Source organism: Schistocerca cancellata, chromosome 10 (assembly GCF_023864275.1).
Source record: "Schistocerca cancellata isolate TAMUIC-IGC-003103 chromosome 10, iqSchCanc2.1, whole genome shotgun sequence".
NCBI lineage: Eukaryota > Metazoa > Arthropoda > Insecta > Orthoptera > Acrididae > Schistocerca > Schistocerca cancellata.
In genome coordinates, this window is record NC_064635.1 from 72,834,175 (window position 1) to 72,861,898 (window position 27,724).

The 27,724-nt window shown below is 43.5% G+C and overlaps 1 protein-coding gene across 1 annotated transcript in view; it reads left to right on the plus strand.

Moving 5' to 3' along the window:
• Positions 1–25,163, plus strand: part of LOC126106130 (chymotrypsin BI-like) — a 47,655-nt gene extending 22,492 nt beyond the window's left edge. The window contains exon 3 of the mRNA XM_049912374.1: positions 24,863–25,163. Coding sequence (XP_049768331.1) covers positions 24,863–25,163 — 301 coding nt within the window. The remainder of the gene's footprint in view (positions 1–24,862) is intronic.
• The last annotated feature ends 2,561 nt before the right edge of the window (positions 25,164–27,724 follow it).

The following is a 27,724-nucleotide window of genomic DNA, read 5'->3' on the forward strand; positions in this document are numbered from 1 at the left end:
AGGGTGGAATCCTTACCACCATTAACCAGTGCTACATCTTGCACTGGATGGGAAAACAAAAACTGCGAAGACCTTTTCGCACCGGGGACAAAAAGAGGAAATGGGGCAAATACTGCTACAGAGTGTGAGGGTTCACAACGAAACTCTCCATCTGCTGTATCATCCAGGTATGACTTCTCGTAATGATAAAAGTAGATCCCACGTTGTACCGTGTAGTGTTCTATCATCGTCTTGTAATCTTAGCTTCTCTTACCCGTGATGTTCCAGCTACGTGGAGGGTCGTGGAACGCACTCCACAAAAAATTGGAAAAATATTGTCGATACTTTGGGTTACGGAGGATCTTGCAATGTCGTTCCTGCAAATAGTTCCAAAAGTCTAAAGTGTCCTTAGTGCCGTCTTGAAACAAATGATGCACTGCATGTCCACGAAGCCACGTCATTGCATTAGTTTTAATGCGTGGGTAATACATCTCATCCGGGAATAGGATAGTCTTGGGGTCGATATGATTCGGCGTTACCCGAAGGAAGTATGCTGACATTTGCCTCACTAAGTGCCACACTGCCGTAGACTCGCCACAGCTAAGACGGTGTTCATCGTTGTCTTGAACGCCGCAGCTCGTGCACGTGGGTGAGTCGACCATGTGGATCGCATGTAGCCTTGATCTGGTCATCTGCTTACCGTTGACAGTGATATACCACATCGCCGTGACGTCAGTGTCCAGTGTTACGTGGTGAATTGTCCTCCACACTACTCCCCAGTTGACGTTCGGGTGCTTCCTCTCCACGACGTTATCGGGTCGTCCACGTTGCAGGACCCTATAAACCACCTTTGCCGTCGCCAGGTGAGTCACTGGTAAGGCAAGCCGAACGTAACTGAGTTCGGGGATAGGTCATAAGTCCCCTAGAACTTAGAACTACTTAAACCTAACTAACCTAAGGACATCACACCACCCATGCCCGAGGCAGGATTCGAACCTGCGACCGTAGCAGTCCCGCGGTTCCGGACTGCAGCGCCAGAACCGCTAGACCACCGCGGCCGGCCTCTATCATAAGGTTTCCTACTCTCAGTTATCACGCACGTAATGCGCCATTTACTGCGGAACTGAACAGTGGCGTCTTTCATTTTGAAGCATAGCACTTGGCTCGCCACCAAGTAGTCGGGCTGCCGAGATCGATCTGACCTTTTGGGGGACTCCGGCTGTCCCGTATGGGCTTCGAGAAGACGCGAGTGTTTAACTCGGTCAGACGCTAGCCTTGCTATCCCGTATAAGGAATGGTGTTGGCGAGTTGCAGGAAGAGCAGAGGATATCGCGTGCGACCTGGTCAGCAGGTCCCCAATCTACGCCGCAAGCTCAAATTTTATGGCATCTCGAAGACCACCTGTACGGATTGGAGACAATAACGCCCCAGTAACCCTTGACAGTCACGGCGGCTTCACGCCTGACTGGAGTTACTTGTCGTTTTCTTATTTTTTGTCTACTTGATACTGCAAGGCCACGTCTGTGTTAATGTGGAATTGAACCTGTTATATCAGCTCGCCTCCGAGTGATTGTGCGTATGATCATAGGCCAGTGTAACTGACCGCAATTTGTTGTTCCACGCCATATTTTGTGCAAGTGTACGAGTATCATCTGTTATACAGGGTGTAAATTTGAAGTTGACAAACCAGAATAACTCGAAAAACAAGCTTCACACGAAAAAATTTGTAGAATCCAAAGCTGATTATTTTCGACGGGGACATCTGTTCAAATGTGTGTGAAATCTTATGGGACTTAACTGATAAGGTCATCAGTCCCTAAGCTTACACACTAATTAACCTAAATTATCCTAAGGACAAACACACACACCCATGCCCGAGGGAGGACTCACACCACCACCGGGACCAGCCGCACAATCCATGACTGCAGCGCCTGAGGGGGACATCTGCTGGTTCTAAAATTTGACCGCCACCCAAGCCCCTGAGGGTGGGGAGGGAGGCAACTTTAAAATTTCAAATGGGAACCCCCATTTTTTTATGGCAGAATCAGATTCTACATAAAAAAAACACGTACATTTTGTCTTAAACATTTGTTTTGATTCTTGGTAGTTGACGCTGTAATTCAAGAAAATCCATCTTCTCATTTTTGCGTGCAAAATGGTTACAGGTAAATAAAAAATACTTATTTACTTCGTAAGTTTTGATTGCCTAAAACTAAAACTCTCCCTCTCTCCCCATATGGTGGGGTTTTAGAGAGAGGAATTTGAGTTTTACAAATACTGACAAACAAAACTTATCCGAATCTGCGGAAAAAATTAATATGTGGGTCAACATTTGCAAAACTCTAATTCATCTCTCCCAAACCCCACCCTATGGAGAGAGAGTGAGAGTTTTAAATTTAGCGGGCCGGCCGCGGTGGTCTAGCGGTTCTAGGCGCTCAGTCCGGAGCCGCGCGTCTGCTACGGTCGCAGGTTCGAATCCTGCCTCGGGCATGGATGTGTGTGATGTCCTTAGGTTAGCTAGGTTTAAGTAGTTCTAAGTTCTAGGGGACTGATGACCACAGATGTTAAGTCCCGTAGTGCTCAGAGCCATTTTTAAATTTAGCGAATCAGGGGCTGGGGTGGCGGACTAATTCTAGCACCAGCAGATGTCCCCCTAGAAAATAATCAGCTTTGGATTCTACACATTTTTCGTCTGAAGCTTATTTATCGAGTTATTCTGGTTTGCCAACTTAAAATTTACACCTTGTATATTTAAACAACGAAATTAAATTTGTAACATAATTTGCATCCTTAATCTTTGCATCCAAGGCGCTGAGATTTCCTCTCCTAGTTAACAAGTAATTTTAAGGAGTGATAAGCTTGTAACTTGTATGTGGGGTCGCTTTCGCGGTAAGTTGAGATTTCCAACATCTTGAGCATTCTCGTCTGTAGCCTTGTATGCGAAGATTACTGTTCCCTCCCTCCCTGTCGGGTGGGGTCTGAGAGAGAGGAATTACAGTTTTACAAATGCTGACAAACAAAATTTATCCGGATCAGCGGAAAAAAATAATATGTGGGTCAACATTTGTAAAACTCTAATTTATCTCTCTCAAACCCCACCCTATGGGGAGAGAGGGAGAGTTTTAAATTTAGCGAATCAAACTTTACGAAGTAAATAAGTATGTTTTATTTATCCGTAACCATTTTGCACGCAAAAATGAGAACATGCATTTTCTTGAATTACAGCACCAACTACCAAGAATCAGAGCAAATGTTTAAGGCAAAATGTATGTAGTTTTTTGTGTATAATCTGATTCTGCTATAAAAATGGGGGTTCCCGTTTGAAATTGTAAAGTTGCCTCCCGCCCCACCCCCAGGGGCGGGGGGTGGCGGGCTACTTTTAGCACCAGCAGATGTCCCCCTCGAAAATAATCAGCTTTGGATTCTACACATTTTTTCGTGTGAAGCTTGTTTTTCGAGTTATTCTGGTTTGTCAACTTAAAATTTACACCCTGTATAACAGATGATAGTCGTACACTTGCACAAAATATGGTCTGGATCAACAAATTGCGGTCAGTTACACTGCCCTATGATCATACGCACAATCACTCGGAGGCGAGTTGATATAACAGGTTCAATTCCACATTAACACAGACGTCGTCTTGCAATCTCAAGTAGCCAAAAAATAAGAAAACGAGGCGTAACTCCAGTCAGGCGTGAAGGCGCCGTGACTGCCAGGGTTCGAAGCTGGGGTGCCATTGTCTCCAATCCGCACAGGAGGTCTTCGAGACACCATAAAATTTGAGCTTGCGGAGTAGGTTGGGGACTTGCTGACCAGGTTGCGTGGGATGTCCTCTGCTCTTCCTGCAACTCGCCAGTACCGTTCCTTAAGCGAGACAGCAAAGATTGCGTCTGATCGATTTAAACACTCGCGTCTTCTCGAAGCCCATACTGGACAGCCGGGGTCCCCCAAAAGCTCAGGTCGATATCGGCAACCCGAGTACTTAGTGGCCAGCGAAGTGCCATGCCTTCAAAATTAAAGCCGCTACTGTTCAACTCCGTAGTAAATGGCGCATTACGGGCGTGGTAACTGAGAGTATGAAACCTTATGATAGGCAAGTGGTGTGACGTAATCCATCATCCTTAAACACTAGCTGTGCATCAGAATATGATATGAAAATGTAGCTGGCTCAGTGACAAATGGTTTTTACTTCTATTCTGATACAACGAAATTAAATTTGTAACGTAATTTGTGTTAGAGGCAAAGCACCCTTAATCTTTGCATCCAAGACGCTGAGATTTCTTCTTCTAGTTTACAAGCAATTTTAAGGAGTTGGCTCAAATGGCTCTGAGCACTATGCGACTTAATTTCTGAGGTCATCAGTCGCCTAGAACTAATTAAACCTAACTAACCTAAGGACATCACACACATCCATGCCCGAGGCAGGTTTCGAACCTGCGACCGTAGCGGTTGCTCGGTTCCAGACTGTAGCGCCTAGAACCGCAGGGCCACTCCGGCCGGCTTTTAAGGAGTAAAAAGCTTGTCTGTGGGGTCGCTTTCGCAGTAAGTTGCGATTTCCAACATCTTGGGCATTCTCGTCTGTAGTCTTATATGCGCGGGTTACTGTTCCCTTCTGATGCATGTTGGCAGGGTAGCTTTGGCAGCGAACGACACGTTCGTGTTCCGTGTGCCTGGAGCAGAGGCGAGTTTGCTTTCTGCCGTGGCGACACTTCCGTGTTGCACTGGCTGGCAATCTGGCGATCTGGTGACTCCACCAGCCGCGCCGCGGTGGCTCAAGCTAAGTAAAGTTGATCGTATGATGCATGCCGCGGCGGAGTGTCGCCGATTACTCGGTAACCATTCGTCTGTCCTCTTTGGTGAAAAGGTTTATAGCGTGTTCTGAAAGCCCGAAGTTCCTCCTCGCTATACCTGCTCTTTAGCTACTCGTTTAAACCTTGTAACCTCATTTGCTCCTTCTGGAACTAGTTAAGTTTTAAGGCCTTTTACTTATCAATATGAACTGTCGAATGTTCTTTTTGATCCACAGTCATTAGCTAACTCCACTCATTCTGAAACTTGCCTGCTTGTTCCTTGTTGACTGCGACAGCCGTTTGCTCTAGTTCCCAGCTTACCTTTGGGCGATATACTCCGCAAGCCACCCGACGGTGTGTGGCGGAGGGTACTTTGAGTACCTCTATCAGTTCTCCCTTCCATTCCAGTCTCGTAATGTTCGTGGAAAGAAATATGGTCGGTATGCCTCTGTGTAGGCTCTAATCTCTCTGATTTTATTCTCATGGTCTCTTCGCGAGATATACGTAGGAGGGAGCAATATACTGCTTGGCTCCTAGCCCGTAACGAGCTACTGAGCGTCTCTCCTGCAGAGTCTTCCACTGGAGTTTATCTATCATCTCCGTAACGCTTTCGCGATTACTAAATGATCTGTAACGAAGCGTGTTGCTCTCCGTTGGATATTCTCTATCTCTTCTATCAACCCTATCAGGTATGGATCCCACACTGGTGAGCAATATTCAAGCAGTGGGCGAACAAGTGTACTGTAATCTACTTCCTTTGTTTTCGGATTGCATTTCCATAGGATTCTTCCAATGAATGTCAGTCTGGCATCTGCTTTACCGACGATCAACTTTATATGATCATTCCATTTTAAATCACTCCTAATGCGTACTCCCAGATAATTTATGGAATTAACTGCTTCCAGTTGCTGACGTGCTATATTGTAGCTAAATGATAAGGGATCTTTCTTTCTATGTATACGCAGCACATTACACTTGTCTACATTGAGATTCAATTGCCATTCCCTGCAACTTGCGCCAATTCGCTGCAGATCCTCCTGCATTTCAGTACAATTTTCCATTGTTACAACCTCTCGATATACCACAGCATCATCCGCAAAAAGCCTCAGTGAACTTCCGATGTCATCCACAAGGTCACTTGTATATATATTGTGAATAGCAACGGTTTTGCGACAGTCCCCTGCGGCACACCTGAAATCACTCTTACTTCGGAAGACTTCTCTCCATTGAGAATGACATGGTACGTTCTGTTATCTAGGAACTCTTCAATCCAATCACACAATTGGTCTGATAGTCCATATACTCTTACTGTGTTCATTAAACGACTGTGGGGAACTGTATCGAACGCCTTGCGGAAGTCAAGAAACACGGCATCTACCTGGTAACCCGTGTCTATGGCCCTCTGAGTCTCGTGGACGAATAGCGCGAGATGGGTTTTACACGATCGTCTTTTTCGAAACCCATGCTGATTCCTACAGAGTAGATTTCTAGTCTCCAGAAAAGTCATTATACTCGAACATAATTCGTGTTCCAAAATTGTACAACTGATCGACGATAGAGATATAGGCCTATAGTTCTGCACATCTTTTCGACGTCCCTTCTTGAAAACGGGGATGACCTGTGCCCTTTTCCAATCTTTTGGAACGCTACGCTCTTCCACAGACCTACGGTACACCGCTGCAAGAAGGGGGGCAAGTTCCTTCGCGTACTCTGTGTAAAATCGAACTGGTATCCCATGAGGTCCAGCGGCCTTTCCTCTTTTGATAGATTTTAATTGTTTTTCTATCCCTCTGTCATCTATTTCGATATCTACCATTTTGTCATGTGTGCGACAATCTAGAGAAGGAACTACAGTGCAGTCTTCTTCTGTGAAACAGATTTGGAAAAAGACATTTAGTATTTCGGCCTTTAGTCTGTCATCCTCTGTTTCAGTACCATTGTCAATGTCTCTGCTGGTGTATACCAGTTGAGAGTAGCATTTAAATTGCACGTCCTCCCAACTTATCGTGTGTTTCGGGCAAATGTATTTTTATTAAGGAACACTGTCATCGTTTTTGACGATATGCAACAGTTGGGAGTCACATTTAAATTGTATGGCTTCCCAACTCTGCCTCTATTTTGAGGGATTGTGCATTTTATTGCTTATGGGATTTTTATTAATGCTTATGCGTTGTTAACAGTTTTCCAACAGGCAGAATCAGTGGTATGACATTATTCTTTTGTATTTTGCATGGGCGTTATACACTTTGTGACGTCTTACCTATGCTTGGGAATTGTTGGTACATTTAGTGGCCGTCATTGTAATTAATTTTACTGATACAATTGTTTGTTGAACCCGCTTGCAGCCAGGCCTAGTTGGTGTGGCTTCTTTCTTGTATTTGGGAGCAACACGAGGTATCAGAAAAGATAGTACAAGCAGTTACGGTGACGTTTCTTACCAGGAAAATTAGGGAGACACCACATCTTATATGGACTGGAAGAAGGACATGAATATTGCTTCTACATTCTGATGCATTTCCAAACTACATACAGGTCTGTCACCTAAACATTCTCTCCATCTTCATTGTGTTGGACCATCCAACAGATAAAAATTATCAGCAATAAAAACTGTGCTAACGTCACCCAGCAGTGAATTTGATAAGATATTACCGCAACTCTCTCTTGCAATACATCGAAAACAAATACCGTCTGCGTGCCGATGTTGGGCGTAAATGAACTGCAGCAACAACTCTCTTTCTCTATACGAGTAATTGCATCATTAGCTGACCATTAAATCATACCTTATTGCAACCTCTCTCAGCCAATCAGTGCATCAACTTTCTATCATCCTTTAACGCAGATCCATATCAACTTAGAAGCAGGTGGACCTCTTTTCCAGGAAATCATAATAGTCAGCTGTTGACTTACATGTATCGCTATTACTTCAATAGACATACAGCAACAGTTTAAGAATATGTGGCGAGAAGTGATGTCACGATCGCATGGTCGGGAGTGACATAAAAGCGATGAAATTACGAAAATTGGCGAAAAATATGTATAAATTGAGGGAAAATACGCCAAAATGCTTGAACCAGTAAAATGCTTCCAGATGAGAACGAGAATTTGAGAGCAAGAGGAATACGAGAGGAAGTTGACATGGAAGTACCAGGAACCAAGGAAACAGTCGATTTTCATCGATATGAATTAGAAGGCTGGAACAGAATGTTTAACGTTAATGACCGCCAAATGTAGACTAATAAATTTATATTTGTCGGATCACAAGCCAAGGCGTGATCTCAAAGTTGGCGGCAATAACCTTATAGACTTTTATAAAGCGTCTTTAATAAAGAGCGTTGCTTTACCAGCTGGGGAGATTGCAATATACACCCACAGAATGGATCGCGTGTTTGATTCTGCGCAAGACTGTTTAGGAGTTTCAAAACCTAACAAACAGTATTTATGATGTGCTTCTCTATACTCTTCACCAATCACAATCATGTGGTGTCAGAAAAACAAACACCTTACAGACAGTTGCTGCATCGTTTTTGACAACATTGTACTGTATGTCTATTGAGGTAATAGTGATACACGTAGGTTGACTGTGTCTTAGATCCTTGCTTGGAAAAGACAACCATCTACCTATAATTGACATGGATCTGGATTAAAGGCTGATAGAACGTAGATGGAGTGAACGGCTGAGAGGGGCTGTAACGAGCTATGATTTTATGGTAGACGGATGATGCATTCTAGAGGGAGGGAGATGTTGCTGCAGGGAATTTATCATGCATTTAACAATTTTTTCCGTTGATCTCTCAGGGTGCATCAGTTGTGTGGTATAACTTGTGAACGACACGTGTACAATTGCGTGTTCTATGTGTGACGTAGAGCGCTACCTTCTTCAATTGTTAACAGCAAACGTCTCCATACAGCAGTTCGCGTGTGTGATCAATCATGTCCGTAGATGGAAAAAACTTATTTTAACACCCTCCTCTAGATGCCATGTACTCTGTTTCTCTGCCACATCTTGGACACAAATGGAGTCCAGTTTCGTAACTGCAGTGATTGTAAATTAGTGACAGTTGTTTGTGAGGTTCTGCAAAACTTATATATAGATTTGCTTCAAAGTCGTCTTGATTACAGAATTAGGGTAGCATGGCGTCTAATTTTACATGTCAAACACCGCTGTTATGCGTTTATCTGTTTCCTTGTAAGAGAAATTTTCCATTGCTGATGATCATTTTACGGGGCTGATGCTGAAAGTTGGATGTCTATGATTCTGCTGTGTGCATACACAAAGTCTGAGTCTGAGATATTACACTATTGGCGATTAAAATTGCTACATCATAAAGATGACGTTCTACAGACGCGAAATTTAACCGACAGGAAGAAGATGCTGTGATATGCAAATTATTAGCTTTCCAGAGCATTCACATAAGGTTGGCGCCGGTGGCGATACCTGCAACGTGCTGACATGACGAAAGTTTCCAACCGATTTCTCATACACAAACAGCAGTTGACCGCCGTTGCCTGCTGAAACGTTGTTGTGATACCTCGTGTAAGGAGGAGAAAGGTCGGATTGTAGCCTATCGCGATTGTGGTTTATCGTATCGCGACATTGCTGCTCGCGTTGGTCGACATCCAATGACTGTTAGCACAATATTGAATCGCTGGGTTCAGGAGAGTAATACGGAACGCCGTGCTGGATCCCAGCGGACTCGTATCACTAGCAGTCGAGATGACAGGCATCTTATCCGCATGGCTGTAACGGATCGTGCAGCCACGTCTCGATCCCTGAGTCAACAGATAGGGACGTTTGCAAGACAACAACCATCTGCACGAACAGTTCGACGACGTTTGCAGCAACATGGACTATCAGATCGGACACCATTGCTGCGGTAACCCTTGACGCTGCATCACAGAGAGGAGCGCCTGTGATGGTGTACTCAACGACGAACCTGGGTGCACGAATGGCAAAACGTCATATTTTCGGATGAATCCAGTTTCTGTCTACAGCATCATGATATACGCATCCGTGTTTGGCGACATCGCGGTGAACGCACATTGGAAGCGTGTATTCGTCATCGCCATACTGGCGTATCATCCGGCGTGATGGCATGGGGTGCTATTGGTTACACGTCTCGGTCATCTCTTGTTCACATTGACGGCACTTTGAACAGTGGACGTTACATTTCAGATGTGTTACGACCCGTGGCTCTACCCTTCATTCGATCCCTGCGAAACCCCACATTTCAGCGAGATAATTCACGACCGCATGTTGCAGGTCCTGTACGGGCCTTTCTGGATACAGAAAATGTTCGGCTGCTGCCCTGGCCAGCACATTCTCCAGATCTATCACCAATTGAAAACGTCTGGTCAATGGTGGACGAGCAACTGGCTCGTCACAATACGCTAGTCACTACTCTTGATGAACTGTGGTATCGTGTTGAAGCTGCATTGGCAGCTGTACCTGTACACGCCATCCAAGCTCTGTTTGACTCAATGCCCAGGCGTATCAAGGCCGTTATTAAGGCCAGAGCTGATCGTTCTGGGTACTGATTTCTCAGGATCTATGCGCCCAAATTGCGTGAAAATGTAATCAGATGTCAGTTCTAGTATAATATATTTGTCCAATGAATACCCGTTCATCAACTGCATTTCTTCTTGGTGTAGCAATTTTAATGGCCAGTAGTGAATAATTTCTGAACTGTAATCAGATGTGAACCGTGTGTGCTATAGAACTCTGGGAAGCTATATTGCGCATGTATCACAAAGATTCTATGTTTTTCTTTGGTGTAGACGGAAGCTGTTTCATCATCTTATGTTTTGTCACAGTAGTGAGTGGGACAGAGAACATGCAGGGTGAATGTATGTCAGATGTTGGACATACGAGGTATGATTGTAAAGTTTTAAGAATGGGTGTGTAATTGAACAATGGTGTTACTTATATTATACTGTGATGCACCTCCTTCAAAATAGTCCCCTTCTCACTGAACGCACCAACTCCAAAGGTGTTTCCATTTTTGGAAACATTCCTGGAATTTTTTGTCCTGAAGTGTGTTAAGGACGCTCTCTGTATTTGCCTGGATGTCTTCAATCGAGTCAAATCGCTTCCCTTTCAGTGAAAATTCCAGTTTAGGAAACAGGCAGAAGTCTACAAGGGCCATATTAGTGGAATATTGCGATTTTGGAAAAACAGGAATTTTGAATTTGGTCAAATATCCAACGATGGAGAAGGCACGATGAGCTGTAACATTGTCATGGTGTAGCACCGAACTCCTCTCTTTTCACAATCCAGGCCTTTTCTTCCACACCTTTTTGTGCAAACGATCAAGGACACATTTGTAGCATTCCTGGTTAATTGCCTGTCCTCCAGAGGTAAATTCATGACGCACAACACCGGTAGAATCGAAAGAAAATCGCCAAAATTGTCTTCACCTATGACCGACATTGCCGTGCTTTCTTCAGTCGTGGTGAACCTGGCGTCTTCCAATGCGAAGATTGCACTTTGGTTTCAGGATCATTAATCACCTGTAATTACCCTATTTTACAAATCTGGGTCATTTTTAGTCCGATTAATCAGTTCTTGGCACACTTAAAGTCGGTATTGTCTCTGGTCACTTGACAACACTTTTGGAATGAATTTTGCGGACACTCGACGCTTGTTCAGATCTTCAGTTAAAATTGCCTGAAATGCATAGAAACTTAAATTAAGTTCATCAGAAATCTCCCTAATTGTAAGTCTACGATCAGTGCGCGCTAAGTCGGGATCTTTCACATTTTCATTCGTTTTTGAAGTGGAAGTATACCCAGACCTTGTTCATCTTCAAATGATTCATGGCCATTTTTTAAATCTGTTGAACCAGGCAAAAACATTTGACTGGCTCATATAATTATCTCCAAAAGCTGTTTTTAATAGTTCGTAAGTCTCAGTAGCCGATTTCTCGGCTTTAAAACAAAGTTTCATACAAATTCGTTGCTCCGTTTTTACGTCCCTTTTCACGCATACAGAATCCGTCAACAAGCCCTAACAGACTCGCACTCAACCAGCTGCCACAAAAAACTGAATAAAAGAAACACAGTTTCCTGTCAGAGGGCGTTCAAGGACAAGGCAATGACTCACTCCCCACCCTCCGTGTATGTGCCCGCCAAACCAGTAAGCAGTAGCGGATCCGGTGTTAAAACTTTCCAGTCACACCTCGTATATGTCCTGCATCAGAGCGTTACACTCCGCATGACTTATGTTTCAGCAACAACTTGGCTTTAACATTATCACATGTTTAAGTGCAGAACCATGTAGCCTTAGGAGTGTAGTATGTGTTTATGTTCTACAATCAACCTTCTTGTACTGGCCCCAGCCACTAGGAGAATACTTCAGAATTGATAGCACAGTTGATCTACGTAAAATGCTTCAAACTCCGTCCATCCGGAGCTCCATCATGCATAAACCACATGTTTCGTCTTAACCATCTGTTATACCATTGCAGCACTCTCATATCCACTATACACCGATAAGGGGTGCTAACCTCCACGACATGCACATATCTGGAGATATCTTGTGCACTTGGATGGGTGCTGTGAGTAAGAGTTGTTTGGAACAGTCCTTGCTGAACAGCAGTTACGGACTCAACTTGCTCTAATCCTTCACAAGTCGTGTAATAATATAGCAGGTATAGTACCCTCTTGTCCATTATAATTATCCGGGCTGTTATGCCGTGGTCGGTTGATGAATTCTGTGGTGATTCCCAACGTTTCGTCTCCGACTGCGGGAGACATCTTCAAGGGGGTCCGTAGCTTGATGGAAGGTCCAACACACACACTGGCTCGCTACTGACTGCCGCTAAATTCCGTGTCCGCGCGCCCTCGCGCCGCGGCGTGACGTCACGTGTTTTGAAAACGTCAGTGCAATTGGCCGCTGTCCGTCGCCGTCGATCGCCGTTGCCATCACCCAGTAGTGGACGAGTGGTACACATCTTCCTTAACACCGGCATCCATATACCGTTTAATTTGACGCCCTCCTCCTTTCGGTTGAAATTATTTGGGTGTTTAGCGATTTCGATTGCCTCCCTGTAGAGCCTTTCGTAGTATCCGCTCGTGGCCGCTAGTACTTGCGTCTCCTCGAAACGAATATTGTGGTTCCCTGGCTGGAAAGCATGCTCCGCAACAGCTGATCGTTCCGTTTCTCCTCTTCTACAATTTCCCTTGTGCTCTTCCAAACGTGTAGAAACAGTTCTTTTGGTGGTACCGACATAAACATCACCACAGCTGCATGGGATCCTATACACTCCAGATTTTTCCAATGGTTTGCGAGCGTCCTTGGCAGGCCTAAGGTATTCCTGTATCTTCCTGGTGGGCTTGTAAATTACGGTAATATTCCGCTTCGTCAAGATCCTCCTTATTCTTTCCGTTACATTTTTAACAAACGGCAGGAAAACCTTAGATTTTGCAGTAGCCTGTACGTCAGTATGATTTCTGCGTGGCTGCCTCAACGCACGTTTTATTTCGGCGGACGAATATCCGTTCTTCGTTAGTGCATTGTGGAGATGTTCCATCTCAGCGTCGAGCAAGTCAGGTTCACAAATATTTCTAGCTCTGTCCGCTAACGTCTTGATAACACCCCGCTTCTGTTGTGGGTGGTGGTTCGAATCCCGGTGCAAATAACGGTCCGTGTGCGTGGGTTTGCGGTACACTGAGTGGCCCAAACTACCATTTTCGTTTCTAAACACAAGCACATCGAGGAAATGTAGTTTGCCGTCTACCTCCTCCTCAATTGTAAACTGAATTCTTGAGTTTATACTGTTCAGATGTTCGTGGAACCGGCTTAGTTCCTCCCTACCATGTCTCCACAACACAAACGTGTCATCCACGTATCGGAACCATACATTTGGTTTCTTGCTGGCAGTACCTAAGGCCTGTTCTTCGAATTTCTCCATAAAGAAGTTTGCAATTACGGGACTTAGGGGGCTTCCCATAGCCACGCCATCCGTTTGCTCATAAAACTGTTCATTCCACTTGAAGTATGTGGTCGTCAAACAACACTTAAACAGCTCTAAAATATCGGCAGGAAAAATTCGATCCAGCTGTTCCAATACATCATTAAGTGGAACCATGGTAAACAGCGATACCACATCGAAGCTGACCAATATGTCCTCCGGCTGGACCACTATGCCATTCAATCTGCTGATGAAATGTGTCGAATTCTTTATATAAGAGTCCAAACGGCCCACATGTGGTTTTAACAGCGTAGTCAAAAACTTGGCTAACGAGTAGGTGGGCGAACCAATGGCACTTAGTATCGGTCTTAACGGAACATTTTCTTTATGAATTTTGGGCAATCCATAAAGCCTCGGTGGTAGCGCAACCGAACTGCAGAGACCTTTCCGTACACTCTCTTCAATGGAGGACTTTTTTATTAACCGCGACACAGTTCTGAGAACGTTGTTAGTGGGGTCCTTATTCAGCTTCCTATATGCTTGCGGATCCAGTAGATCCGTAATTTTTCTCTGATAGTCGGCCACATCCATAACCACCGTTGCGCTTCCTTTGTCAGCTGGGAGAACCAAAATACTATCGTCGCCATTCAGGAGTTTTAAAGCTCTTCTCTCACCCACAGTTATATTACTTTTCGGCGGTTTTGCATTGGCTAATATTCTCACTGTTTCTATACGGATTTCTTCAGCTGTTACAGAATCTACACTGCGAATTCCTGCTTCTACATTGGCTATAATTTCTTCCGTGGGCACAAAACGCGGACTAACAGCAAAATTTCCTCCCTTGGCAAGCACAGATGTCTCATCGTCAGATAACGAACGTTTGGACAAATTGATAACGGTCCGGGAAACGTCTAAATGCCGAACAGTCTGATTAGGTAGCAAATTATCAAACTTCTTCTTCTGTCTACTAGACGTCGTCAACATACGCTTCCCCATGGTATCATGCAGTAGTCTATCAATTTTATCCCAGTCACCGCTGCACAGTTTATTACTGATCGTAATATGGAGAGACATTAACTTACAGTTTGTGCTTGCCAAGTCCCGTCGGGTCTGCTAAATGCGCTCTCGTAGTAAGGCCTCCTCAGTCCGTTTGAAAATGCGTTGTGCCTTTCCCGAATAGAACAGTCGCTTTATCTTCAGAAACTTCGGTATAACGCCGACGGCTCTGCAACGAGACAGGAATGTGAGGGAACACAAAAGCTGCACTCTCTTCTTCTGGAGTCCTTCCAGGCGTCGCACTTCTCTTGACATATCCTCCCCGTAGAGGCGTCTGATACTAAAATGTAAACTTTCACGGCCGGAAATATCATGTCCATTATAATTATCCGGGCTGTTATGCCGTGGTCGGTTGATGAAGATACAGGAATACCTTAGGCCTGCCAAGGACGCTCGCAAACCATTGGAAAAATCTGGAGTGTATAGGATCCCATGCAGCTGTGGTGATGTTTATGTCGGTACCACCAAAAGAACTGTTTCTACACGTTTGGAAGAGCACAAGGGAAATTGTAGAAGAGGAGAAACGGAACGATCAGCTGTTGCGGAGCATGCTTTCCAGCCAGGGAACCACAATATTCGTTTCGAGGAGACGCAAGTACTAGCGGCCACGTGCGGATACTACGAAAGGCTCTACAGGGAGGCAATCGAAATCGCTAAACACCCAAATAATTTCAACCGAAAGGAGGAGGGCGTCAAATTAAACGGTATATGGATGCCGGTGTTAAAGAAGATGTGTACCACTCGTCCACTACTGGGTGATGGCAACGGCGATCGACGGCGACGGACAGCGGCCAATTGCACTGACGTTTTCAAAACACGTGACGTCACGCCGCGGCGCGAGGGCGCGCGGACACGGAATTTAGCGGCAGTCAGTAGCGAGCCAGTGTGTGTGTTGGACCTTCCATCAAGCTACGGACCCCCTTGAAGATGTCTCCCGCAGTCGGAGACGAAACGTTGGGAATCACCACAGAATTCATCAACCGACCACGGCATAACAGCCCGGATAATTATAATGGACATGATATTTCCGGCCGTGAAAGTTTACATTTTAGTATAGTACCCTCTTACTTCTGGTTAGTTGCCAATTAAATCGGAGACGGTGTTGCAGGGATGGTTCGTCAAAGACAATGCGGGGACAACTTTAAATCTCCAACTTTATCCTATGAATGCCAGGATACTCTGTGACTCCCGTCCACATAGTGAATGATGGGCAACCGTAACTGTAAATTCCACACTGCAACCGAAGTGCCAGAAATATGTAGCTAACCTAAATGCATCGTTATAGGACGCTGTCTGGTATACTTTGGTGTATATGTCCGACAATTAACCATGAATGCGCGCACTGGACGGTCATCTATCTACGTTCTCAACCTAGTATATGGTACTCGCAAATTAGTGGAGGGGTAGTTTACTGATGATATATAAACTGGTTATCATGATGCCATGTCACTGGTTGGCATTGAAATTACGGAAAAACTGGTAAACTTGCTAAAACTGATCACACTTTCAACTGTGATGCTTATTACAGTACATCGTCCCATATTGACAGTGTCTTTCCCAACCCACCTGTCCACTGTTACACTGTTGATTACCACATAATGTTTGAGCGACACCTCTCGTTTGAGATGGAGAGAGTCTTGGTGGAAGCAACACCTCCGGTGATGGCCAGCACTGAAACAGTGATCATATACATGGCTAGAATATGAAGAGTCAAAGCTATTGGTCTCTTTAAAATGGAACACTGAGGCATTTGCTACCCTGTCACTGTGGAAGACGAGATTAAATGTAAAAGTCATCATCTTCGGACAGCGGTCTGTAACGCCCCACAATGCCGCAAACTCTTCCACATTCCGTATGTTGCGATGTCTTTCTCATTTTTGTTAATTAGAAACACGTCATCTGGGTGTTGTGTGAACAGCATAGTTTACATCATTCGATGTCCAGCAGATGATGCAGTTGTTTATACCAAAGTAGCAATGCCAGAAGATAGTAAGAATTTGCACAACGACCTGCAGAGAATTGATGAATGGTGCAGACTCTGGCAGTTGACCCAGAACATAAATACAGGGTGTTTCAAAAATGACCGGTATATTTGAAACGGCAATAAAAACTAAACGAGCAGCGATAGAAATACACCGTTTGTTGCAATATGTTTGGGACAACAGTACATTTTCAGGCGGACAAACTTTCGAAATTACAGTAGTTACAATTTTCAACAACAGATGGCGCTGCAAGTGATGTGAAAGATATAGAAGACAACGCAGTCTGTGGGTGTGCCATTCTGTACGTCGTCTTTCTGCTGTAAGCGTGTGCTGTTCACAACGTGCAAGTGTGCTGTGGACAACATGGTTTATTCCTTAGAACAGAGGATTTTTCTGGTGTTGGAATTCCACCGCCTAGAACACAGTGTTGTTGCAACAAGACGAAGTTTTCAACGGAGGTTTAATGTAACCAAAGGACCGAAAAGCGATACAATAAAGGATCTGTTTGAAAAATTTCAACGGACTGGGAACGTGACGGATGAACGTCCTGGAAAGGTAGGGCGACCATGTACGGCAACCACAGAGGACAACGCGCAGCTAGTGCAGCAGGTGATCCGACAGCGGCCTCGGGTTTCCGTTCGCCGTGTTGCAGCTGCGGTCCAAATGACGCCAACGTCCACGTATCGTCTCATGCGCCAGAGTTTACACCTCTATCCATACAAAATTCAAACGCGGCAACCCCTCAGCGCCGCTACCATTGCTGCACGAGAGACATTCGCTAACGATATAGTGCACAGGATTGATGACGGCGATATGCATGTGGGCAGCATTTGGTTTACTGACGAAGCTTATTTTTACCTGGACAGCTTCGTCAATAAACAGAACTGGCGCATATGGGGAACTGAAAAGTCCCATGTTGTAGTCCCATCGTCCCTGCATCCTCAAAAAGTACTGATCTGGGCCGCCATTTCTTCCAAAGGAATCATTGGCCCATTTTTCAGATCCGAAACGATTACTGCATCACGCTATCTGGACATTCTTCGTGAATTTGTGGCTGTACAAACTGCCTTAGACGACACTGCGAACACCTCGTGGTTTATGCAAGATGGTGCCCGGCCACATCGCACGGCCGACGTCTTTAATTTCCTGAATGAATATTTCGATGATCGGGTGATTGCTTTGGGCTATCCGAAAGATACAGGAGGCGGCGTGGATTGGCCTCCCTATTCGCCAGACATGAACCCCTGTGACTTCTTTCTGTGGGGACACTTGAAAGACCAGGTGTACCGCCAGAATCCAGAAACAATTGAACAGCTGAAGCAGTACATCTCATCTGCATGTGAAGCCATTCCGCCAGACACGTTGTCAAAGGTTTCGGGTAATTTCATTCAGAGACTACGCCATATTATTGCTACGCATGGTGGATATGTGGAAAATATCGTACTATAGAGTTTCCCAGACCGCAGCGCCATCTGTTGTTGAAAATTGTAACTACTGTAATTTAGAAAGTTTGTCTGCCTGAAAATGTACTGTTGTCCCAAGCGTATTGCAACAAACGGTGTATTTCTATCGCTGCTCGTTTAGTTTTTATTGCCGTTTCAAATATACCGGTCATTTTTGAAACACCCTGTAAATGTAACATATTGCGCATACACAGGAAAAGAAACCCACTACTGTACAGCTACACTATTTACACTATTGATGACAAACAACCGGAGACAGCGTGTGAAGTAAAATATCCGGGCCTAACTATCCAGAGCCACCTTAAGCGGAATGACCATATAAAACAAATAGTGGGAAAAGCAGACACAAGACTCAGATTAATCGGAAGAATCTTAAGGAAATGTAACTCACTCACGAAGGAAATGGCTTATGAGGCGCTTGTTCGCCCGATTCTTGAGTACTGTTCATCTATCTGGGACCCCTATCAGGTAGGACTGATAGACGATGGCGAGAGAGCGTTAGGAAGTTGCTAAACAAACTCCACTGGCAAACGTTACAAGAGAGACTTTGTGCATCACGGAGGGATTTACTACTGAAATTTCGGGACAGCACTTTTCAAGAGGAGTCAGGCAACATATTACTTCCCCCACATACATCTCGCATATTGACCACGAGGAAAAAATTCGATAAATAAGAGCTAATACAGAGGCTTACGGACAATCATTCTTCCAACGCACTATTCGCCAGTGGAACAGGGCTGGATCCATAGAATCCAGCGCAAATGTAGGGACTTGATACTAAATGGCAAAAAGAGTTTCTACCAGAAAGCACAGTACTATAGATCAAAAAAGTCAGTGTAATGATGATAGGATTTTGTACATTTCGTTTGACTTCGATCCTACATTGCATTTTTTAAATGATTCCTCACATAGCACACCATCTACTGTATGTGATCGTTCTCAATCAAGCATAATCCTCCCTCACCTATAACCCAGTGGATGTATCGCAGAACCTCTGTTACTGCTTACATAACTCCAAGATCTGTTTGTTGGTCTGATAAATACACTACTGGCCATTAAAATTGCTACACCGTGAAGATGACGTGCTACAGACGCGAAATTTAACCGACAGGTAGAAGATGCTGTGATTTGCAAATGTTTAGCTTTTCAGAGCATCCACACAGGGTTGCCGCCGGTGGCGACACCTACAACGTGTTGACATGAGGAAAGTTTCCCACCGATTTCCCATACATAAACAGCAGTTGACCGGCGTTGCCTGGTGAAACGTTGTTGTGATGCCTCGTGTAAGGAGGAGAAATTCGTACCATCACGTTTCCGACTTGGATAAAGGTCGGATTGTAGCCTATCGCGATAGCGGTTTGTCGTATAGCGACATTGCTGCTCACGTTGGTCGAGATCCAATGACTGTTAAAATGGGTTCTGGCGTTGCATTCCCAATAACTACTATTTGCATACAAAGTACAAGTAGTTTTCGAGTAACATAGGTAGTGCAGGGCCCAGTAATCAGTAGATTTAACATATACAACCAGCGTAGACCAGCTTGCTTAACCTAAATACTAACAGTCTAAATTTTCCACCTGTAATTAACGTCTAACTACCAACAACACTAAGTACATAGACTTGTTTCGATTCATACAGATTCCACATGTACATAGGCCACCCAAAGTTTCCAGAAGCAGCACCTGTTAACTGCTAAAGCACTATTAATAACTCAGGCACAGCCATTTATTTGATTTAATATACAAATGACAATTATCATCTGTGTAGATTTTTTTTTATCTTGGTGGGCACCAGTCGCTTAATATTGTTGGTTTTAGGATAAGCTAGTAGCTACCTTCCTTCTTGAGGCATCGTGACTATCTTTCATAGACCTAACTCTTAGAATTCCTTTTGCATAGAAGGTTTCGGCTACTTTTTCTAAATAATACCTTTCTGTTGCCTGATATCTTTGTATTTGTCATGCTTTCTTGAAGCAATAAACAGTGAAAGCGTGCTCTCTCAATGAGCGTGATTAAGGTTTGTCTTTTCTTCTCAGAAACATTCTTCCCTCTGAAGGGTGGAAATGGATCTGTCCATTCATTCTTCTCTTTCGTTCTGCATACTATACCAGCTGGAGTGTATTGTATTGTGCACAGTGGCAAAATATTTCCGGTCTGTCCGAATAATTCTAGACAGTCTATCCATTGTGTCTGGTCTGTTGACTATGTTCACAAGTGCGCATAAACCTGAAAATATGCGAAAAATACTTGCTGTGGCGTTGCTTTTGGGATGAAAACTTAATATAAGCATTTTTTTGGTCTCAAATTCAAGAAAAAATGTTTTTCTATGCTCAACAGGCGACATTTCGTACGTCAGCTGACAGCAAGGTCGCAGGCTTGCCAACTCTAGGCATGCAATCATTTGCTGTTCTTCCAACGATTGCGTCTGTTGCAGTAGAATTTGTAGGATATTATTTAACATTCTTGGAGAAAATATCATACAATATTACTTCATACGTAACTGCATCTCTGGTTGAGGGCAAAGATTGCGCAATATCAAATCAAACTATTTTTAACGGCTTTGATTGCGAAATCGGATGTAATTCTGCATGATTGCGTTTGTTTGCCGGACTTCTTTTCTAACATGTGAGACATTTCTTAAGCAGCTGTTGTATTCGTCACCTCATCCTTGGAAAATAGAAGAACAATTTGATCTTTATTGCACATTTAGTTGCGCTGTACTACCCCCACACATGATATGTGTACCAAATTAAGGAATTCTCTCATTCGGCTGGAATGCAAACACACCATACGTCAGATCATACATCATTTCTTGGAAATAGAACTTAATTAAGTATTTTATAATGTTGCTTCAATTTTTCAGCACTTTTTGGGCACCAGTGCTGGGAAGCATTTAGCATATCAGCCATATTTTTGTACATATATAAAAATTACTGTTCTTGATAAATAACGTACAGTAATCTATGGTTTGTTCCAAAATGACCAACACACAAAGCATGGCTTCTTAGAGGCCCAAACTGCATTTGGAATTTCCAATTCGGTGGCAGACTAGGCACGTACACATTCTGGTAATGTGCATCTAGCAAAGCTTATAATAAAAATATCGTGCATGTCGTCTTCTTCATTAACTTGAAGTAAACACGCCCCAAAAGCAATGAATGAGGTCTCACTAACAACACAGGAATCCTTGGAAATATCTGGATAATCTATCAGAGTTAACTATAGTGTATTTCACTGAATCAAAGTGTTGCTGCTAGTCCCTTGTCACACCTACGATGCACTTTTCTTGAGTAAGTTTATTAAGGCTGTGCTGTTCTCATGTTGATTAGGTATGAAATAACCGAAAACTGAGCGTGATCCAAAAAATATCTTGAGCTGTCTTTTAGCTCGTGGGTGAGGAAACGTCTTTATAGCACTGATTTTGTGTATATCAGATGTTTATATGGCCTACAATTTAATCTTGCGTATTACAAATTTTGACTGCAGTAAATGTGCTACAACTCCAGTTTCTGACCTCTTTTGTTATTTTATCTACAATAAACCTAAGTGCTCTACCCACGCAGCGGTGTTAATAGATCAACAACATACAATGTTACGTCATGTAATGTCAGGGCCTAAAGCTGTGTCTAAGGCATTAATAAATACTGTTAATGATAAAGCTTAATAAAAAAAGTAATATATACACCAAAACGTACATATAATTCGAAAGGAAATGCGTCGAAGTGGTAATCCTTCCTCCAAAGGTGAATACAGTACATTTTCAGGATTATTTTATTAGGCTTACCTGCCTGTATGAAGCCCTCAAATCTATGTTGGTACAATAAGTTTGGTGACACAAAACGAAAGTATGATGTATAGATCTGGGTAAGGACGAAAAAAGCTAACATAAAAACATAACTCAGGAACACCTCAAGCAATTCCTACAACATTTGGTATACATCATTCATTATTTGTATAAATGTACTGTCACAGTACAATACATCTGAAACGACATGTTGTTATTTCTTTCCTGTAATTACATGATTTGCAACACTATAAATATATGAAGCACAACCAGTTCGCAAGGGTGAGCACAGCAGCAAAGCCAATAACTCTGACCGCATATTTCAGGCCAAAGGTCACCCTTGCAACTGAATACCCCAGACGTATTGAACACCCTCTGCTGAGACGACCGTGTTAAACAGTGGAAAATCAGACAGCTGCCAGCGAAAAATATGTGTGAGATACGTGCTTGTGGTTAAAGCTATGGGCTGGAAGCTAACTGACCAAATTTTCTGAGGCAATAAGAATTTTTTAACATTTATGAATTATTCTCTCAGCACCCGATGTATATAAACATATTAAAAGCTCAAATACACTGCATTAATGTTCACAGTTTTTCATTGTGAACTGTCTTTCGGCTTTCTAGACCAACATCAGACAACTGGACTGCCTGTTCATTCTTAAGTTTTTTGACGAGCATCAGGCCGACCAATTACAACTTTATAATTGGAAATAATGTTCTTTACTTTTACTCCCTCTTTATTCATTAACTTAATAACAAAACTCATCATGATTGTTATTTTTCATTTCCTCCTCATTTGAAATGTCATCCCCTGATTCACAGCAGAAATTTGTGAATATCTCTGCACCCAGTTTCTCTTCATTACATGAATGATTATGATTTATAACATTAACATTGCCTCATTTCCAAAATTTTCTATCAGGTTATTATCAGCTCCTATGGCATGCTGCCCTGTTATCATGTCCATAAGACTTTGAGTTTATTCTCCACTAGACTCTTAGCTTTTTATTATTTATTATTTACATCTCTTGTCTCTAACTTACAGGCTCCCAATGGGATGTCCCTCAGTTTCGCTGAAAATTCCCCCGTGTCTTCTATTGTCCCTGATCTATTATTTCCCTCCTGTGGCCTGCCTATGTCTTCTAATTCTCTGTTCCCATTCCTGTTTCTTTCATTTCAATGAAAAACTCTTCTGTTTCTACCTGCCTCAAACTCGTTCCCATAATTTCATACATCTTTCCTCTCCCGATTTCCCCCGTTATAATTTTTATTTCACCCCAAGTTCACAACCTAACAATTCACATTAATTAAAATTTTGTCTCATATTGTTCTCTAAAACTTGGTCCAGCTTGTCAACATATTTCAGAAACTATTCATTTGAGGCATCTGCTCCATAAATTAAGCCCTACTCCACTTTTCCTGGTTATCTTCCTTTTAGGACATCTACTTGAATAAACTCATCGAAAAGTCTGCACAAATGTATTCATAAGCTGTCTCTCACAAAATTCGTTCGCTCTCTCATGTCCTTCTCTATATCTTGGCCTATTCAGGACTTCCATTTAGAGCCTCCCTTGTTCTGATCCCCGCAACTTTTATTTAGTACACGTTTTTGAAATGCAGTGTAAGACATATCTCAACTGGACTTTTATTAGTAGTTTAACTGTTTATGACTGCTAGCACGTTATAATAAATGTGTATTCCTCAATAATGGACACCATTCTGGTACTAAAGTAATGACTTCCTATCTTTGTGAAATTTACTTACATTTCTATTATTAATTAACTAATGAAATGGTCTGAAAAATGTATATTATTTAATATGAATTTCATTAGGGAATAAACATGCTGTGGAACAGCAGTTAGTATCCCGAGTTCCTTGAATAGACATCTGTACGATATTCTTGAGTTCATACAGCAGTATTATATGTTTTTGCCCTAGGAAAACTTTAACTTGGCTTGATGAGTTACCCAAAAAATGGTACCGTACGGCATTGTGGACTGTAAGTAAGCGAAACATCTGCAATGAAACTAATTCTTTTTAAGGTGCTTCAGTTGTTTCATGGCATGTTCTTGTCATCTGAATTTATTATCAAGCAGTAATCTCAAGGATTGAACACTGTCAAGCTCTTACATCTGCTCGTCATCATGTTTGAAGTATACACACAGAGGAATCCTCTGTATGTAGTACGGTTTAATCAAAAGAAATTACCTAGGATTCATCAGTTACCAGTTTTATGTTAGCTGATACCATAATAAAAGACTCTTACCTACTTACACTCTTTGTTTCGCATCAGAGAGATACTATATGAACCATTCTGCTCTACTTCCTGGGACACTGTAATATTCTAATTTATTTAAAGGATTTTGTTATTTACTTCGTCCAGTACCTTTCACAGATCACAATGTATACCAATAAACTGCACTTATTGTCTAACGAATTAATTGTATTTTCAGTATTTCTGTAAATAGCCTTCTCAGTTTCGTAACCATTTAGAAATCCTAACTGTGACATTGAAAGTTTATTATTTGTAACCAGGTGGTTAAGAATCCGCTTGTAGATCACCTTTCCTGAAATTTTCGAGACTGTTGGCAAGAGTGGAGTAGGGCGGAAATTTGGCGGTACTTATTTATTTCCCTTCTTATGTAAACTCTTGACTGCAGCATATTACAACAATTCGGGAAATGTTTCACTGATAAATGCCTGAGTACACAGGTACCACAATATGCTAGTAATTTAGAAGAACACAGTTTAATTAATTATGTTTATATAGTATTGTGTTTGAGTGTTGTAGATGTACTTTTGATTACTACACCCCTAAGCAAAAGTTAGCGACCTTGCTAGACTGCTTCATAACTGAAAATAGGAAATTTGTTCCATAAGAGGAAATTTACTGTCACAGGTTCAAAAAACTGACTATCCGCCTGGGAACCAACCAGCGGACCCAGAAGGATACAAACACCTGGACCGCCGTCTCCACCTGGAGCAAGGCGCACCCGGACTACGACTTCGACGGCCATAGTGAAGATGACGTGGCTCTTGCGTTCCTGCCTGAGAAAGCTCCTCTGGGCGGTGAGCTGAGCAAAAATAAAGTAGCATTTTTGTTTTATACACAGAGCATAAGAAAGACAGAGGGAGAGTGTGTAGTGATTGAGCAGAACCCAGATCCTAGTAGACTGAGAAAGCACTGCATGCTGTTCTGACACTCATACTTTCCTTTTTATATACCACTCATATTTTTCTTAGTTAATTCAGTACATTATACACTGTTTTTTACATTAATTATCTGATAGTCTGACAATGCCAGGTAACGTACATATCTCTATCTTATATTAACCCATTAGCGCCGGAATTAATTTTTTCGTGATTTTTTTTAAAAAAATTGCGTTATTATGTCTGTAAAAGGCATAAATTACACAACAGAGTTGTTTTCACGAAAGTCATTACCACCATACCGAGATATTTGATGTTGCCATATGGCAACTCTAGGCACTTTCACTACCGAAGTTTGTATGGATTACAACTTCAACTAAAATAAGTAGGTTATTGAAATTTCTTATTACATATACAAGTTTTGTGCAAATTTATTATTCAGTCTTCATCATCCAATTGATAATTTATAACACAGTACAATTAATAATCAAAAATCAAACCTTTAACTTAGCATTATTTTATACAAAATGGAATAAAACAGTCAATACACAATCCCACATTACACTTTGAACGCATTGTTCTCATAATAGCTTTACAGTCCTTGTGTGCACACCTTTTCTTCTTCTTTCCTTCTGTGTGCTGGACGAGGTGGTCAGTCTTATCAAACCTAACTGAGTCTGATATGCGGCTGTTGGAACATGCCCTTGATGCAGATGGTCTCCCGGCTCCTTTTGGTAGAACTTGGTGTCTTTGCAAGTACACTGTTGCTACTTCTCTCTTGAAATCGAGCTGAGAAATACACTCCTGGAAATTGAAATAAGAACACCGTGAATTCATTGTCCCAGGAAGGGGAAACTTTATTGACACATTCCTGGGGTCAGATACATCACATGATCACACTGACAGAACCACAGGCACATAGACACAGGCAACAGAGCATGCACAATGTCGGCACTAGTACAGTGTATATCCACCTTTCGCAGCAATGCAGGCTGCTATTCTCCCATGGAGACGATCGTAGAGATGCTGGATGTAGTCCTGTGGAACGGCTTGCCATGCCATTTCCACCTGGCGCCTCAGTTGGACCAGCGTTCGTGCTGGACGTGCAGACCGCGTGAGACGACGCTTCATCCAGTCCCAAACATGCTCAATGGGGGACAGATCCGGAGATCTTGCTGGCCAGGGTAGTTGACTTACACCTTCTAGAGCACGTTGGGTGGCACGGGATACATGCGGACGTGCATTGTCCTGTTGGAACAGCAAGTTCCCTTGCCGGTCTAGGAATGGTAGAACGATGGGTTCGATGACGGTTTGGATGTACCGTGCACTATTCAGTGTCCCCTCGACGATCACCAGTGGTGTACGGCCAGTGTAGGAGATCGCTCCCCACACCATGATGCCGGGTGTTGGCCCTGTGTGCCTCGGTCGTATGCAGTCCTGATTGTGGCGCTCACCTGCACGGCGCCAAACACGCATACGACCATCATTGGCACCAAGGCAGAAGCGACTCTCATCGCTGAAGACGACACGTCTCCATTCGTCCCTCCTTTCACGCGTGTCGCGACACCACTGGAGGCGGGCTGCACGATGTTGGGGCGTGAGCGGAAGACGGCCTAACGGTGTGCGGGATCGTAGCCCAGCTTCATGGAGACGGTTGCGAATGGTCCTCGCCGATACCCCAGGAGCAACAGTGTCCCTAATTTGCTGGGAAGTGGCGGTGCGGTCCCCTACGGCACTGCGTAGGATCCTACGGTCTTGGCGTGCATCCGTGCGTCGCTGCGGTCCGGTCCCAGGTCGACGGGTACGTGCACCTTCCGCCGACCACTGGCGACGACATCGATGTACTGTGGAGACCTCACGCCCCACGTGTTGAGCAATTCGGCGGTACGTCCACCCGGCCTCCCGCATGCCCACTATACGCCCTCGCTCAAAGTCCGTCAACTGCACATACGGTTCACGTCCACGCTGTCGCGGCATGCTACCAGTGTTAAAGACTGCGATGGAGCTCCGTATGCCACGGCAAACTGGCTGACACTGACGGCGGCGGTGCACAAATGCTGCGCAGCTAGCGCCATTCGACGGCCAACACCGCGGTTCCTGGTGTGTCCGCTGTGCCGTGCGTGTGATCATTGCTTGTACAGCCCTCTCGCAGTGTCCGGAGCAAGTATGGTGGGTCTGACACACCGGTGTCAATGTGTTCTTTTTTCCATTTCCAGGAGTGTATCTTATGGATTATCACACAGCCCTGGAGCGCTCCTCATGATACCCTCGTCTCTGATGAACATCAACTATCGTGGACAACTTACTGGATTCTATAACTTAAGAAGTCTTGGAGCCACTCGCATACCTGTGAACCTACTCCAGACGCTCATAGCTTCGTTAACAGCCTGCAATTGGGCACCATGTCGTATGTTTAGGAAATCTAGAAATATGGAATCTGTCCGTAGCACCTCTTCTGTAGTTTGCAGTATATCATGTGAGAAAAGGACAAGCGGAGTTTCGCAAGAGCACGAGCCACCCATAAGTGTCCCTTTTATCACTCCACACCCCCATATCCCCATATTAGGTTACCACAGACGCGTTACCTCAACACAATACTTTCCCAAACGAT